This window comes from Scomber scombrus, chromosome 15 (genome assembly GCF_963691925.1).
Source record: "Scomber scombrus chromosome 15, fScoSco1.1, whole genome shotgun sequence".
Lineage (NCBI taxonomy): Eukaryota > Metazoa > Chordata > Actinopteri > Scombriformes > Scombridae > Scomber > Scomber scombrus.
The window spans coordinates 26861308-26877607 of NC_084984.1; the positions used below are offsets into that span (position 1 = coordinate 26861308).

General features: G+C 38.6%; 1 protein-coding gene across 2 annotated transcripts; it reads right to left on the reverse strand.

Moving 5' to 3' along the window:
- Positions 1-4492: 4492 nt before the first annotated feature.
- crata (carnitine O-acetyltransferase a) lies at positions 4493-15672 on the reverse strand. Of its 2 annotated transcripts, none has more exons than XM_062433974.1 (14): positions 15534-15672; positions 13681-13977; positions 13431-13549; positions 13037-13090; positions 12358-12523; positions 11943-12117; positions 11683-11861; positions 9617-9717; positions 9324-9443; positions 9101-9223; positions 7844-7979; positions 7665-7727; positions 6874-7011; positions 4493-6647 (listed from the first exon to the last, which is right to left on the reverse strand). In XM_062433974.1, the coding sequence occupies exons 1-14, from the start codon at positions 15558-15560 to the stop codon at positions 6432-6434; spliced, it is 1914 nt and encodes a 637-aa protein (XP_062289958.1). In that variant the 5' UTR covers positions 15561-15672; the 3' UTR covers positions 4493-6431. The 2 variants fall into 2 exon arrangements, with proteins under 2 accessions (XP_062289958.1, XP_062289957.1); XM_062433973.1 differs by having other exon boundaries at positions 9324-9449.
- Positions 15673-16300: the final 628 nt, after the last annotated feature.

A 16300-nucleotide genomic window follows, 5' to 3' on the forward strand; every position in this document is an offset into this window, starting at 1 on the left:
CAGAAATGAGAAACTGATACGGCAAGTTGGCACGGTTGACGGATGTTGTGATGGAGAATGAAGCAGCAGACAAACAGGCATCAGTTGCAAACACATGGTAATGGATTCGGAGATGATCAGAAATTAGTTGAGTGGGCCAGAGTGTAGCTGCCACACTATCAGCTTCTCTTACTCATCTAGTGAGGAGTGAGAGCAGCCAGGGTTTGTATCCTGGAGAGCATGGCAGGTGTGAAGGGTCCAAGTAAGAAGCAGGGTCACACATACACACACACACACACACACACACACACACACACACACACACACACCGACAAACCGGGGACTTGAGAATGAAATCTTTGTGATTTGAGGTTAAACGTTTGTCTAAAGTGACCCATGAATTCAAACTCATCCATTTTTCTGCAATTTGTTCAATTTAACAGCAACCCAACTGTTTCAGTTTCTCCACTAATCCAAGGATCCTCTGCTGTCTGCACCTTGTTGAGGTTTCAGTGTCCCATATGACAGTCATAAGATTCACATGGATTGATGTGTGCCTTTTAATTAAAAATGGTTTATCGTCTTTTTACTCTATTTTTAATTAATTGGTTTGAGGTTTTAAAATTGTATTCTACTTTATTTTATATTAATTTAATATTACTATTACTACATTTTATTATTTTATTGATTATTTTTCTTTTTTCTTTTCAATCTTTTTTAATCTAGTTTTTCTTTTTTTATTTAATTTAATTTAATATTTTTAATATACATCCTAAATCTTTTTTTTAATTACATTTGAATTATTCTTACCGTCTCTCACATGCATTGGTCTCATAATGTTCTTTCTTTTTGTTCCTTTTCTTCTATCAAAGGTGCAATATGAAGCTGCACATAATTATCAGTGACTGTGCTGCTCTCCTCAGTAAGTTTCACTTCATTTTTTTGCTGTTCAGCCGCAACTTTACTGTTTTGGTCCGCTCAGCATTTTAGCTCTAAAAAAACAACTGTACACCACCTGCTCAGCACTAAACAGCAAACGTAGCTGTTACACATTCTGATGCAAGAGTGGGTTTTGTTTTTCTTGTGGGAAACAGTCACTTGCTGCTGCAGAAAACAAGGTTGATGAGACTTAAAGTAATGATCCTGGCTGTGAGACCAAAGAGCAGCCAGGAACAAAAAGCTGAAAGACACCAAGTCGTTCCACAGAGTAGAGTGAACTTAATATCCTGGACACCATCTTCTTTAAGCAGGTCTATTGTGTCTTAAGACTTCTTTCATCAACTTTTCCCCAATTTATGTCATCAGTTAGCGAAACCCAATTAAATGTACCTTTTCTTGCCCCACTTAGCTGGAGGTCTGGTGGGGCACACAAATGGAAGCTGGCGGCAGACTTGGGCCAACCAACCTCAGACCAGACCTCATACTATGGTTCATAGCAACCATGGACAGCAAAGGTTCAGCCAGTTGAAGTAGGCTGTAGAGCAGGGGTGTCAAACATAAGGCCCCATGGGCCCCATGGGCCAGAACCGGCCACCAAGGGGTCCAATACGGCTCGCTGGATAACTTTGCAACGTGTGAATATTACGGAAAAATAATTCAAATTTTTTTTTTACCACAAATGTCTTTTACTCTGAAATTTGATGACTTTTCCTAAAGTGGCCCAAAATGCACAAAAATGAAAATATTATGTTATAATTTTGTATAGATGCTACACATTTTTGGCTTTTTGTTAAATTTATAGTTAATAGTTTTAATAAGATTGTTATGTTATAAATAGTTTTATAAGTAGTTATGAGGATTTCTTTTAATGGTTTCATTAAGTTCTTGTCATTTTCACTTTCAATAAAAATACATAAGACATAAGGCATTCCATGTATTTGGTAAAATAATGTGATATTGTGTGATAGTAGTGGCTTAAAATACACTCTGAACGTTTTCAAGCAGCTTCTCTGCAAAATAATCTGACGAAAAAACAAAACAAAAAACGGACATCATTTTGTTGAAACTGCTGGTTTTTGACAGTAATGAGATGGTTTATCATAGTAAAGATAACTAAAGGATAATAACATCCAGTCCTACACAATAGATCTTTGGAACCACTTTATTTTGGTTGTGAAGAAATGTATGAATTGATTGTATATAGTTAATGTTTCTTTCTTTTCTTTCCAGAGTTAAGATGGGATTTGACAAGGTGTACTAGACCAACATGGGAAAGACGGCTTAAACCACCAATCACAAGGTGACCTACGGATGACCTCAGCCTCAGCATCATCTTCAAAACACACGTGAACACATTGGTGGATGTAGATTTTGTCTATGCCTTTCTCATGTGTGTGGAGTCGTTGGTGAAGAGCAGATGGAGCAACTGCAGAGGAATGTGGGTTGCAGTGAGGGGAAGAGGTCACAGACTGGTCGTGGATGGGCTGTGACTTCTCACACACACACAGGGTTGAGTACAGGGTGAGTCAAGATGCAGCCGCACGATGGGGAAGTAAAAGGTTGAATCAAGTGTCAGTGTGTGTTTTCTTTGAGGCTTTGAGATGTTAAAGCCAGTCAAACACATATTTCTTAAACGTAATTTCTTATTTCCTACTGATCATATTTCTTGCGTTCTTGCTTAATATTTATTGTTCTTTTTTTTTATTGATCCTCTGTCTATTGTTGCTATCCACTTTGCAGCTGTAACACTGTAAATGTCATCATCGTGGGCCTAATAAAGGATTATCTTATCTTACATACGCCACATATCATACGTGTACATGTCCTGCAGTATATCTCTTTAAAAACAGAGTAGATACTTTCCTCCAGCACTAGTGGAAAACATGGTGATTACTCAGTGTAACTACAGATTAGTCACAGTCTTGTTTTGTTTGACAATCTGCTGAAATGAAAACTCGAGCAGGCTGTGCTTCCTACGTGTTGCCGCTCAGACATATTACACCGTGATCGGGAGTGCTCCACATGGTCACGTAGCCGAGAGGGAAACCCTGGATAAAATAACGTGTCCGGTAGCACCACCTAGAGCCACAGACCTTTTTTTTTCATATGGTTCACACGCAGAGAATTGAATTTTACTGCATTGTAGGCTATGACTCCTGAAAATATTTGTATTAGTAGTGGTTTATTTCAGTCCTTATTAACAATTTGTAGGAGTGTGTAGTTTAAAAGATGTGCGTGTTTACTGGACAGTGACGGTCTAACAAATAATATGCTACCCATTTGCATTATGGGAAATGTAGGATTCATGTTTTGGGGGTTGATTCACACGGGGGTGGGGGGGACTTGAAATGTAGCTGCTTCCATTTTGATCATTCTTTAAAAAAAAAAAAATCTGTCTCTTGTGAGTCAACTTTTTTTTTAAATTATGTTTTTGGGTTTTTGCCTTTATTTGGAAGTAGATGGCAATGGCACAGTGGCCGACAGGAAACAGGGAGGGAGAGAGAGAGAGAGAGAGAGAGAGAGAGAGAGAGAGGAATGACATGCAGCAAAGGTCCTCTGCTGGAGTCATACCAGGGTTGCTGTGGTTATGCAGCATGCACAGTAACCCCTCGGCTACCACAACGCTCTGACTCCCCAGACTCTGTGGTGGTCCAATAATACATTTAAGAGGGTTGCGTATCTTAGAAACATGTAAAGTGAGAACCAATGTAAAAGCTTAGTTTAAGGAGTCAAACTATGGAATGGTTTATTTAACCCTCACATACTGTTCATATTATCACTCATAATTAGTCTCTACACCAATTCACATTCATAAATTCCCCCTTATTCATTAATAAATGGTTGATTAATCCTCCTGTTTTATTAATCTTATGGAAGAAAATACATTCACAATCACAATTTTATGATCCAGGAGAACATTTGAACAGATTTGAATGCTGATATTTAATTTTTTATAATAAACAAAGGTCAAATCTGCATACATTTGCATATATAAAATCAGTTGCACAAAAAAAAAAAAATGCATTTTGTTTCCAATTGTGTATACTGTGGGTCACTTTAGGAAAGTCCAGCTAAAAGAAATGTGAGCAGAATGTTTTTACAGCTATCAAATGTAAAAATGGGTCAAATTTGGCCCTGAACAGTATGTAAGGGGTTAAAAGTTTTAAATTGTGTCGACTTTCAAAAAAAAGTCTTAAAATGTTATTATGTGAAATATTCCATTTTTAAAGAATTAGGATTACAATTTAGAGTAAATGTTCTTTGTTCTTGTCTTTCTTTTGTAATGCTGATATTCTGGGTTATTTTATGGTTTGTTTAAAATAGGCAAATATAAGTCTTGGAGCTTCATCCTATTCATTTTCAGTCATTGACTGTGTGTCTTTTATTGTGTGAAATGGATTGGTGTAAACTAAAATACACTACTAAATAAACTGAAATAAAATTCATTCATTCAATACTAAACCAGTGCATTAATATTATCAGCTTCCTGGTTTCTGCTTTGAAAAGGAAAAAAAATGCTGACACACAAAAAGCTTCTGTAAGGACAAAACCAATAATAACTCAATACAAGTGCTTCAGAAAATAAGAATTTTATTTGAGCGTTGAACAATTTGATATTTGATACAAATTGTTATATACATACGTTTCCTGCTAGACAGTTCTCCCAATATAATCCATTTATGTTGTATATTCACAATAATTACATGTGTTTCAGTAAACCATGATGCAGAATAAACATGGACACAAGTCAGTCAAACCTGACATCACTATCTGAGGACGAAAAAAATTTGAATTCAGGCACTTCACAGAACAAAGCGATATTACATCATCTCATACATGGCAAGTTTAAACTAATAACATCATTAAAACCACTATGTGTAAGACTGCACTCTGACTTTGGTGTCTCCCTGTGGTAATAATGCACAAAGTAAACACACAGAGCCTGCTGGGGGTTGTGATGTATAGTAGTAAATGAAATGTAGTGGAAATCAGACCACACAGATGAATAAATTAAGAGTACAGATTGATTGACCACGATTGTAAAAGAGAGTAAAACTGTTGACAGGACACATCAAACTGCAAACAAGATCCATTATGACTCTTTCCATTATGCATTTTTGATCCATGGAGCTTTTATATTTGTAAAACTTTCCTCATGCAAAGAAAAGTGATTTAAAAATCAGTGACGTCATCACAATGTAAAGTCCGTGGGCCGAGGAGGAACTCGCGGATTGTGCTATTATTTATATTCCACCTCGCTCTTTGCTGCTGCACTAACTGAATTTCTGCATCACTGTTTAATCTCATGTCAGATGGTTTGGCTTCATGATACAGGCCACAGATCAGCGCTAATCTGTGCTTTAACAAAGAGTAGATGTGCAATAGTGAAGAAACTGTGACCTGCTTTTATGTCACTAAATTACAATCCCCTGGTTTTATTCTGAGTGCTAGATGCATTGTTTGAGACTCTTTGTTCATAATTTAACAGAGAGCTCAGTTTAACAATCTGTTGAGTGAATTATTGGATATGATTTCTTAATCTGTGCAAAAAGTGTATTATACTGAGTGCACTCATTGTTAAATGCTGTTGTAAAGTTACTGTTTTTCAGAATAAATTACACTGGCCTTGTTCATTAAAGGGGGGCCTATTTAGCTCATTCCCAGCTCTATATTTTTATTCTGGAACTCCACTAGAGTAGCTTAGCATGACTCACAGTTAAAACAATTCCTTATTTATCTTGTACTGTCCCTTTAAGCAGCCCCTCAGTTCAGCCTCTGCCTCTAACAGGCAGTTTTAACTCCTGTCTCTCTCAATGAGCCCACTCTGTTCTTATTAGTCAGCTTCAGGAAGTCTAGCAAAGGGCAGCCAGAGCTGTGAAGTTACCACCGATGCAAACCCGACATTACCTGCTTCACTTATTTGTATTAAAAGCGTTCAAATGACTAAATAATGGGAGATGTCTATTGTTAAGTATTTATAGGAAATGAAATGTGCTCACCACCGAATTAGCGGATCTTCATTAGCATTGATATTCTTCAAGAAAAACAGGCTGAAGCAACAAAATATGGAGATATTTTGCGCTCTTAATTCAGTTTCAAGTTAGAAATAACTTAAACACATTGTGCTGTTTGCTGCAGTACCAGTTGTGTGCTAAAATAACAATGGCTACCCTTGTCCAAAAGAGGGGGCATCAAACTGACTGGGTGTTCTTATCCCACAGTGTGTGTGTTAGTAGGCACATCAGAAACCCAAATATATACGCACAAGTACTGACAATATGAGGTTTTCATAATAAGGCGTGTGCATCATTACTAATAGTATTGTATTATATTGTGCCACTCAGTCATGGTACAGCAGGTATCACAGCATGATGATAAATAACCAGGTGGTGGGAACAGTCTTCCAAATCTCACTTGATCACACAGGTAGTGGTTGTTGCTATGGAGTCTGTGTCATTAGAGTCGTCACTGAGACTAGCCCTGTAGAGTCCCGCTTCAGCGCAGAGGAGTTTTCACAGTTTGGCTTTCGGTGTTTGTTCCAGCAGTGTCCTCATATCCGTCAGCGCGCCCTCCACAGCTTGGGCCAGATGTGCCGTGTTCGTCTCTTTGCAGGCGTTGAAAGACGACACCGCGAAGTTGATGTGATTCTCCATGGGGTTGTAGCACACGCCGTATCCGTTGGTTACAACGGGGCCGAAACACATGACGCAGTCGGTCTTGGATGGTACCTTGTGAAGAGATGAAAATGTAGCGGTTGGTTGGAAAATAGTTTGAATTAAAAGGGTCAAATAATCAAGGTATATTTTACATCTATAAATATGGTTGCGCTTCAAAGGTCTTCAAAAGGTAGGACACAAGACATTTATGGAGTATGTTAAAGTTTATCGAAAAAATGTATTTGCCATTACTGCAGTTTTGCTTCCTTTATGTATCAGTTTAAACCTTGGTGCGTACCTGACTTGTAGAGAGTTGGTAGTTTAAGGCTTTGGCGTAGGCGCTGTCTTTGAAGACCTCAGGAATGGAGAGCTTTTCCTCGACAGCCTGCATCTTAAGACCCAAGAGGTGTCTGTCTATGGCCTGACCACTAACTGCCTGCGAGGGTGAAGAGAATTCATTAGTTTGTGTTGTTAATAACAACGTGTTAAATACTTAATTAATAATAATATTCTTCCGTGTGATGCACAAAAATAGACAGTGAATAAGATCCGGTGATAGTCATATGAACATCATTATAGCTTCAATGTCTATATCTGTGGAATATGTCAAGACGTGTCAGCTGACAAACAGTCGGTTTGCAGATTGAAGTCCGTGTGGGATGGATATAACGCCCTCCTCTTTTTTTGTCGAGTGAGGAGGAGGACAAAATCATCATCATCACTGGATGACGTCAACATCATCTCTGATCTGTGGGCAGTGTATTCGTCCACAAAAGCAGCTGCAGCTCCCGGTGGCTTGTCTTGTAATGTCTTATAAAAAGAGTTTTCATTTTATTTTTGACCTTCTGATGTTTACTTGAAAAAAAAAAAAAAAATATGTGAATTTCAAAGCATGGCCTCTGTAGGAGCAACTCACAACTGAGCAAACTCCATCTTCTGATTGAAGAATTGTAGTTGAATGCTCTGGAATAAACTACTTTATTAAGTGGTTTATTTCGACCAACTCTGCGGCAGAAACAACCCATAAAGACACCTTTACACAGTGACACAGTGGGACACGAGTATTGAGCCGGTGCTGTGAATACTCACCACTGTAGTATAAGACCTGTGTGCTTTTACTGCTTTCTCCATTAGATCGACCTTCTCTGTGTTCTGTGCAAAACAGTAAGAAGATAAGAATGTTAGAACTCATCACTTGTAGAGGGTTAGTGTTAATGGATGCTGTCTATCACAAATACTTTACATTCGAATGTTCCCTTTAACCACACCTGTCTGCTGGGGTCATCAAAGGCCTTGACAAAGGCAGCTGAGGCACTGGAGGCTGATCGGATTGTATCAGTGCGGCCCAGCCTGAACATACGCAGGGAGGCACTCTCATATGTGGCACAGCAGCGCTGATACAACCTGCACACAGGAGAGGAGAGAAGACAAAAAGATTCATCAGAATACTGTTTCAACGTGTGAAAACATTCATTACGCTTATTCTTGGAAGGAAGAATTAACACAATGACTAAACAATATTAAGAGGTTTTTTTTTATTTTTTTATCTCAGCTTCCAAATGATGTAACAAAAAGAGCTCCAGGATCAACATAACCATAGAGGGAAATATCTTCCTCTTACGTGCTTCAATATATTAAGCATTTGTGATACTGGATGCAATTAGCAATGATAGTCTTTTATCAATCAATCTTTATTTGTATAGCGCCAAATCACAACAAAGTCATCTCAAGGCACTTTACACATAGAGCAGGTCTAAACCGTACTCTTCAGGTTTTAATTTAAAGAGACCCAACATTCTTACATGAGCAGCACTTAGCAACAGTGGCAAGAAAAAACTCCTTTTAACGGGAAGAAACCTCAGACAGAACCAAAGTGGGCAACCATCTGCCTCAACCAGTTGGGGTGGGGATCATTTTAGAGGGATTAAGTCACATTATGCTTTGTATAACATAACATAAATAATATTCCTACATCAAAACACTGAGTGAAGTTTAGAAAAAAGATCTGCCTGCAGGCATCTCTGGTAGAGGGAGGAGGGGCTGGTTTGGGAAGCTTGTTTTAGAACAATTGGCTATTAGCTCGACCAGCATGCTGTGGTTGCGTAACACATATTTGTAATGGATGAGAGCGTGTAGACAAAGCAGATACAAATGACTTTCTTCTCATGCCTGTTGAACGGGTGGTTTGATAAATTACTCCTATTGGCTTTTTACTTGCGAAGATGTTATTGCAGTTAAAGTAACAAGTGTAGTTGCTTTGCCTCTGCACATGAGATTTGATGACCATAAGACAAGGACATAAAGTCGCTACTATCCAGTTTTTTATTTCTGAGAGCATTTTGAATTTCTTTATCCACTCCTGGATATGGACACAAATATCTTTGTTGTGACAAAACAGTGATATCAAGCTTTGTTTTTTGTTTTTTAATGAACTTTCTTATTACCCCTAAATGTATAATGTTAAGAATAAATAAAAAGTCTTCATGTAAAGCAGTCCATCTCCACATGACTGGTCAGCATCATACCTGTAGTAGGCCAGCTGGAGTGCCATCTGTATAAAAGCATCAGGGCTCATCTTGTGGGTCTTTGGGACATTTTTCCCAAAGTGGCTGAACACCATAACCCTCACATCCAGGTCCTGAGCCAGTCTGTGGTGGGAGAGACATCAGGACAGTCACCATACAAAATATATATGTGTATATACTTATGTTGCTGGTCATTGAACGTCTATCTAAAAACTGCCCTCACATGTTCATGCTCTGCTTGGCCTCCTCGATGTCCTTCTTGATCTCAGGTGTGATGTTGAAGTGTAGTCTGTCGGGCATGGGCAGAGGCACCATGGGAGTGGGCACAGTCTCTGGCTTCTTCCTGTTTCTACACACAAGAGACAAGAACAAAGTCACTATTAACTGTACTCAATAAAATCACAGTTTTCTATCTGTGAGGGAAATGTGAAGAGTCTCTGCCTACTATCATACTGACCTCTCAACGATGTTACAACAAGAAAGAAATCCAAACAACATTATCTTTGACCTACTTACGTGTATTCTACCACATGGTCGATCAAGGCGACGATGGGTGGGCCCTCGGCTGGGGCGTGCTCGTAGTTTGCGCCGCATGTCCCGTCTTCTCCAATAATAAACTGAAAGAAAACAAGACATAATACAAGCATTTGCATTACATCCCAATGCTGGCAAACTGGAACTGTAAACACATTTTTGGGCAAGTCTGAATCAAGATTTAAGTCTGTTAAAGGAAGTTGAGTTCATTGTCCTCCTCCCACACCATAAGTCACTGGAATTCAGGGGCTGTGGCTGATGATTTTGTAACTTTTCTTTATCAGACGTTCACAACGGCTCCACGCTGACTGACCGGATGTGTGTGTGTGTGTGTGTGTGTGTGTGTGTGGGGGGGGTTGAACTTCTCTCTCCAAATCTCTAACTTTCTAACCTTAACTCTGTCACTTTTCCTGTTTAAAATGAGGGCACTTTATGTGTGTTCAGGATTCCTAACTGTATACATTCATTTTAACTGGTGTTTCCTGTATTTCATTTACCAAACAAACTAAACCAGGATGAAGCTTTTTAATAAAGCAGCTCATCAAGCTTTCATCAAGCAAATATTTAATCAAGCTTGGCTGTTGTAGCTTGGTCTAGAGCAGGCTAGCTGCAGAGAATACATCTCCATGGTAACTTAAGTACCCTTGCTTACGTGCAACTGAGTCATGGCTAAATTCCACCAGGATAACTGGAAATTCCCGACCTATCTAGGTAGCGTGCCACAGCCCTCTGGAGCTGCTAGCCTCCGGCAGAGATGAGTGGGCTACAGAGGTCTACTAACCTCACTTGTTTATCTTCAACCTTGACTCAGCATCAGTTAGGGCTGACTACTACAAATGACATCACTCGAGGCAATTCATCAGAGTTCACACAGCTCTCTTTGGAGACAGAAAAAGCTTTATACTTTTAAAGAAAACAACACATAAACAGCCTTACTCCTCAAAACCTAGAAAAAACACGTGCTGATGTCTAAAATCGGTGGAATTCTCCTTTAATTGAGTTTAAAATCAACCAAGCTGACCGGAATTCTATACAAGTATACAAAATAGATATGAGCTCAGATTTTAAGTATGCAGTGCTGCGAATGTCTAATGAAATCTACAAGCTGACTCATGCTCACAGTGCAGCTGTACTGACTGACTGCTGCTTTTTTAAAAGTGTTTCAGTTTAACATAGTGACTGTAACACTGTTTAAGCTGAGGTGAAGCTAAACCTGAAAAGGTCTGGGCTCATGATAACTCAAGCCAGACTTATTTGAACCTCTTTTATTAAAACAGATTTTCCTGGAACTAAGCCTGACTTAACTAGTAATGTGAAAGCTTGAAACACATCCGCATGTGATGTAAAAGCACACTATTGATTGTATGATACAATCTAAAGCCTTTCTACCAGGCTAGATCTCACATTTACATGCAGGTAAAATCAGTAAAAGACTTATTTTATTGGAAAAAAAACATTTAAAGCATATAAAATGTAGCAGAGATGATAATTATCTGTTTGTTATTGCTGATACAATAACAAATAATATTCCTACGAATGCATTAATGAGAAGATGACAATAACAACAACAACTCTTCCATGCCTGCAGTGACCCTTGCTGAACTCTAGGAGGAGCAACAGGCAAACCTGTGCTGTCTTTTAACTAGTGGACTACTAATTAATAGTCAAAAGATTATTCAAGCTGACCTGAATCTGTGCACATTCATTTACCATATACGGTTAATTCCAGTATTCAACTGAAGAGTACGGTTTAGACCTGCTCCATGTGTAAAGTGCCTGGAGATGACTTTGTTGTGATTTGGCGCTATACAAATAAAGATTGATTGAGATTGATTGATTGATGTATTGTTGGTGTTTGAATATTACTGTAACTCTATTGAAGGCCAAATGAGAATGATTTTAATCATTTATGTTAAGACGAGTAAATACATGCAACTGTTCGTGTTCATCATGTGACCTTTCTCTTTATGTGAGCTATTAGTAACAACTCCACTTTAACTCAGGAAGAGAGTGAGTGTGTGTGTGTCTAAAATGTCTCTGTGGGTCACCTGCAGTGTCTTGTCGAACCAGCGGTTGGCGCTGTTCCACTGGCTTCCTCCTCCGTGCAGCATCTGGACGGCGGCGGAGCTTCGGTACGAGTCGTCAGACCCTCGAGGCATCGCTCCATCCAGACAAACTGTGAAGATGCTCCTCTGGATGGCCATCAACGATTCTTTGTTGGTCTTATCTGAACACAGTAGACAAAGCAAACACAATGTAGACATCTTTACACATTGTATGCAGTCACGTCGGTGGTCTTTTAACTCACCCTTCATGAGGTTGACGTAGGCTTTGCCCCAGGAGTCTCGATGCTGGGTGGTGAGGATGCCGATGGGCTCCGTGTCGGTCTGTAATGCGGAGCTGCAGATCCTCTCCAGCTGCGAATACAGCTGATCAGCTGTCAGTGCAGTCCCATCACTGCTGTACACGTCCAACGCAAAGAACTGGAAAAACATAACAGACTCAGTCAAGCTTCTCAGTGTCAGCTGAAATAACAAGTGTAGGTGGTGAATATTATCAGCTGTGTTTAATAAACACTGATTCACTAATCAAGTATTAAATGTGTTTGTAAAATAGACAATCGGACACTATCAAGCATCATAAGGATACTTGAGAGAGCTAGACTAAGTTGAGCCTGTTTTGTGACACAGCCTCCTGGACCACTGATGATATTGTTCTCTCACCTGGAAGTTGTGTACCACAGTGATGTGTTTGGGGGGTCTGGAGCTCTTGGCGTGGTTCACTATGGCATCTCTCTTCACACCGGGGATGCGGCAGGACGACAGCACTTCATAGTACTGATTCATACACAGAGGCTTCCCGCCCAGGTACTCCACTGGTAACGTCTCACTGTGAAACATACAAGCTCTGCTGTTACAACACTAACTTGACCACACAATATGACTCGAATAGGAGATTTGATGCACGTTAAAATAACCATTAAAATGTTTGAATTAAAAAAACATATATATAATTGTCGAGTACTTTTTTTCTTCAGAATATTATATATTTATATGTATATCATATATGTACATAGTATACTATATACACACTCTTTGGTCACCTCATACATATACATATATGTTCAGAGTCAATAAGGGTTTATAGGTTAATTTATAGATAAGTACAACTTAACTCTGGAGAGAAACATGGCCTCAGGAAAAAAAAAGCTTAACTATCTTTTCAACATTTGAGGGTTCAAACTGTAAATAAGTATAATTTAACTTCTTATATTGTGGGCCATTTTTCAGCTGCACAATAAAGTGATACTTTATATCATTACAATTCCTGCCACAATATATTGCTTCACCCACAAGAAGACAGATGAATCAAAGCTGTAGGATGATAAAGATGAATACTCACTTGTCAATCATTGTCTTAAAGTCCAAAACGCCCGCTATCAGTTTGGCAGCAAACCTACACAGAGAGAGAAAGAACATGATTATAATAAACAGTCAGTGTCTAAAAACATCACTTAAAAATAACAGAAGTGATCAGAGCACAGTGGAGCTGCATGATGTGGAAAACACTATCTACAGTATGTTGTGGTAATATGATAAACATACAGTCAACACACTATTTGAAATATTGTCAATACACACACACACACTCATTTTTCTGTCTTCTAAAAGAAGCTCATCAACCAGTTGTAAATTGCTTAAATAGGCAATTACATCCACTGTGACTCTTGTAGTAAAAAAATAAAATAAAATAAAACATGAGATGTGTAGAAAGCGGACTGTTCAAGCTCGATCACCTCATTTGTCCCTGCTTATCATGGAAGTTCATGCGGGGCAAGACCAACCCAGGACTTGAATGGACCACCACAGGCAGCCGGTAGTCTAGATAAGCCACTTGAACCCACCACTCCGACAGCTACGGGAGACACATACACAGACACAGACACAGACACAAGCAATAACAGATCGAAGTAATAGTCAGAAAATAGTCTTATAAAGAAATACATCAAATGTCAGAGAGAAACTTGGTCTAGTTATTGAGTTTACCCAGTTCTCCTTGTTGTGTGCTCTCTTCTCCAGGCTTCTCTGCAGTCTCTCTCCGACCCCTCCAGGCTTCTGAAACTCGTCCACCAGCTGTTCCGTGTGTTTTAGCTCCTCCGCTTCCACGATGGGCTCCAGGGCGGTGAGGTAGCGCTCACAGGTCTGCTGCAGAGGGGGGATGGGCAGACTGGGCAGCCCCTTCTGGTGGCTCAGGTATCTGCCGCTGACCCGAGTCGCCGACACAGGCTTCACCAAGTGACACGGTTTAATCCAGCCACAGGGCATCGCCATGCCCATCTTTCCCTGAGTGATCAAAGAGTGCAAGTTTGTACAGTCGTTTTGAAAAGCGTGCTGTTTATGCTTCTCCAGTTAACTACGTGCTCTAAAAAACAAATAATCAAATGCGAAAAAGAAATCTGCAACACACAACGGTCGTGTTATTTTTCACACATAGCAATATTGTTTGCCACAGAGTTCAGCTGTTGTCATTACATTGTATCTAAGATGACTCCTTCAATTTGTAAGAGGTAAAACTATACACTTAAGTAGTCTGATGACTGCAGGTCTGAGACATATAAAACAGGTCATGTGGAATCTGGCGTTTTAATGTATTCAAAAAATATACATTTAAGAACTTTTTTATTTGAAATTGTACTAATAATAATAAACTGACTTATTTGCAAGCTTCTCAAAGTAGTTTCTCTGGGGCTAAATCAGTGACCACAGCTATTTATAGTTTTCAACTATCATACTTGTTTTTATGATACTCTAAAACTCTCTTACCTTATTATATTATTAGTACCTAATGAGGCACAGTTTTGGCAACAGTTCCTACAATGTAGTATTTGACCACCTGAAATGCAACATTTCGCCGGTAGAGGGCAGTCTGTGCTTATTTTCAACTTATCTTGAGCATTATGTCAACAAAGGCACAATATTGATCGGACCAACATTAAATATACTTATCTACTTAAAAATGTTCCCAGTGTAATTGCCACGTACAATTGAAGATGACTGCTGTTTTATCTGCATAAATAGTCAGATTCTAAAAATATAATTGTTACCATATGTAATGAAGAGGCTGAAGACAAAACAGCTATCGTCGTAGTGACCTATTTAATGTTTCCAGCTTTGGCAGTACTATCTTTTAATGCCAAATGAGATGTTATTAGCCTTCAGACATGTTCATTTGTCTTAGAGTACGTCCGGTGTTATGGTTTAACTGGTGACTGTTTTATCTGGTGACTTTTCACATTGCATTACGTTACGAGAGGTGAATGAGACTTCTGAACACACCATTTATCTTACTACCTTAACCTAGATATAAACCGATGAATGTGTGTTTTTTTTGAAAGGGTTAAGCTCCAATTTAAATGCTTTAAAGTCACCAGTTAACACGGTCACCAGTTAAACCGAAACACCAGCTCATAAAATTCATCTAAAATGGGAATTGTGTTTTCTTCTTCCCTATTTAATTCAGGACAACTTTTTTTTACATTTCGCAAAACAGTTTTAAATTAAGTTATAGTTTCGCTCATATAGTCCTCCATACTGTCTGTTATCTTTGTTAAATATTATCTAACCCTTATATCACCTTTCACCCAGTTGGCTACACCGCTATTACACTTCATGACGAGCTAGGTAGCTAGTGTTAGCAAACATTCCTCCACCACCGGTGCTAATAAATGTTACTTAGCTAAAAACATGGTTCATATCAAGCAGGCTCACAACGGTGCTAGTAGTTTTGTATAGCCGAAAATATTGTTGTATTAAGCCAGTGTCACGAATCATTTCGGTAAACTGACGCTGTCTTCTGAGCTTACATGAAAGCAACAGTCAGCAAAAGGTACTTTACTCACCATAGTTCTGCTGCAAATGCCCCACATTGTGCATCAAAGAAACGCCCACACACTGAGATCTGTCACTGTTGAACGGGATGAGGGAATATTTGAGTCCAGTATTTTTGTCGACCTTTGTTCACAGCACTTCTGACTTGTCAACCACACACATCAACTACCACTGTTATACACAATGTGAGTCATGTTACTCTGCTGCGTCCTAGGTGCCACCATAAATGAGTGTGGGTGTGACTATGATTGGACTGGATTAGATTCCATTATTTTAAAATTGTTTTACAGTTATTTACAATTATCATATTCATCTAATCAAAGATGAAGGAGACACTCACAGTCCGTTCAAAGCATCCTGATCACTGTGGCTTTGATCCAAGTCAAATTTTAATAAATAAGAATAAAGAACAATAATAAGTCAGTACAAAAGCAATAAAAACAATAGGAGTTTTAAAAAATATATAGTAAAATAATAGCATTATGTACAAGAGTAATAAGAATCATAAAGGCATTTTTTGTGAAATAAAAAATAATAAATAAAATAAAGGTTAAGTAAGACGTTTAAATAATATGATCTAGTATAGAAAACATACTTCAAATGCTTATAAATATATAATCTAAAATATATATCTTAAAGGATTTTTACAAACGCATAGGAATCACAAATAATGTTATTGGAAAGAATAGAAAAACAGATTTCCTATCTCCTTATAGAATCCTTACAGGATGTTTCTTTTCAATAAATGTATAGGAATCCTATTTCTATTGGAAAAGAT

Coding starts and splice junctions, on each gene's coding strand:
- crata (XM_062433973.1), bottom strand. CDS start 15,560: ATGTGGGGCATTTGCAGCAGAACTATG. Junction 9,718..11,682: donor GGTTCGACAAGACACTGCAG/GTGACCCACAGA, acceptor GTTTTCTTTCAG/TTTATTATTGGAGAAGACGG. Junction 7,980..9,100: donor CTCCAGCTGGCCTACTACAG/GTATGATGCTGA, acceptor TCCTGTGTGCAG/GTTGTATCAGCGCTGCTGTG.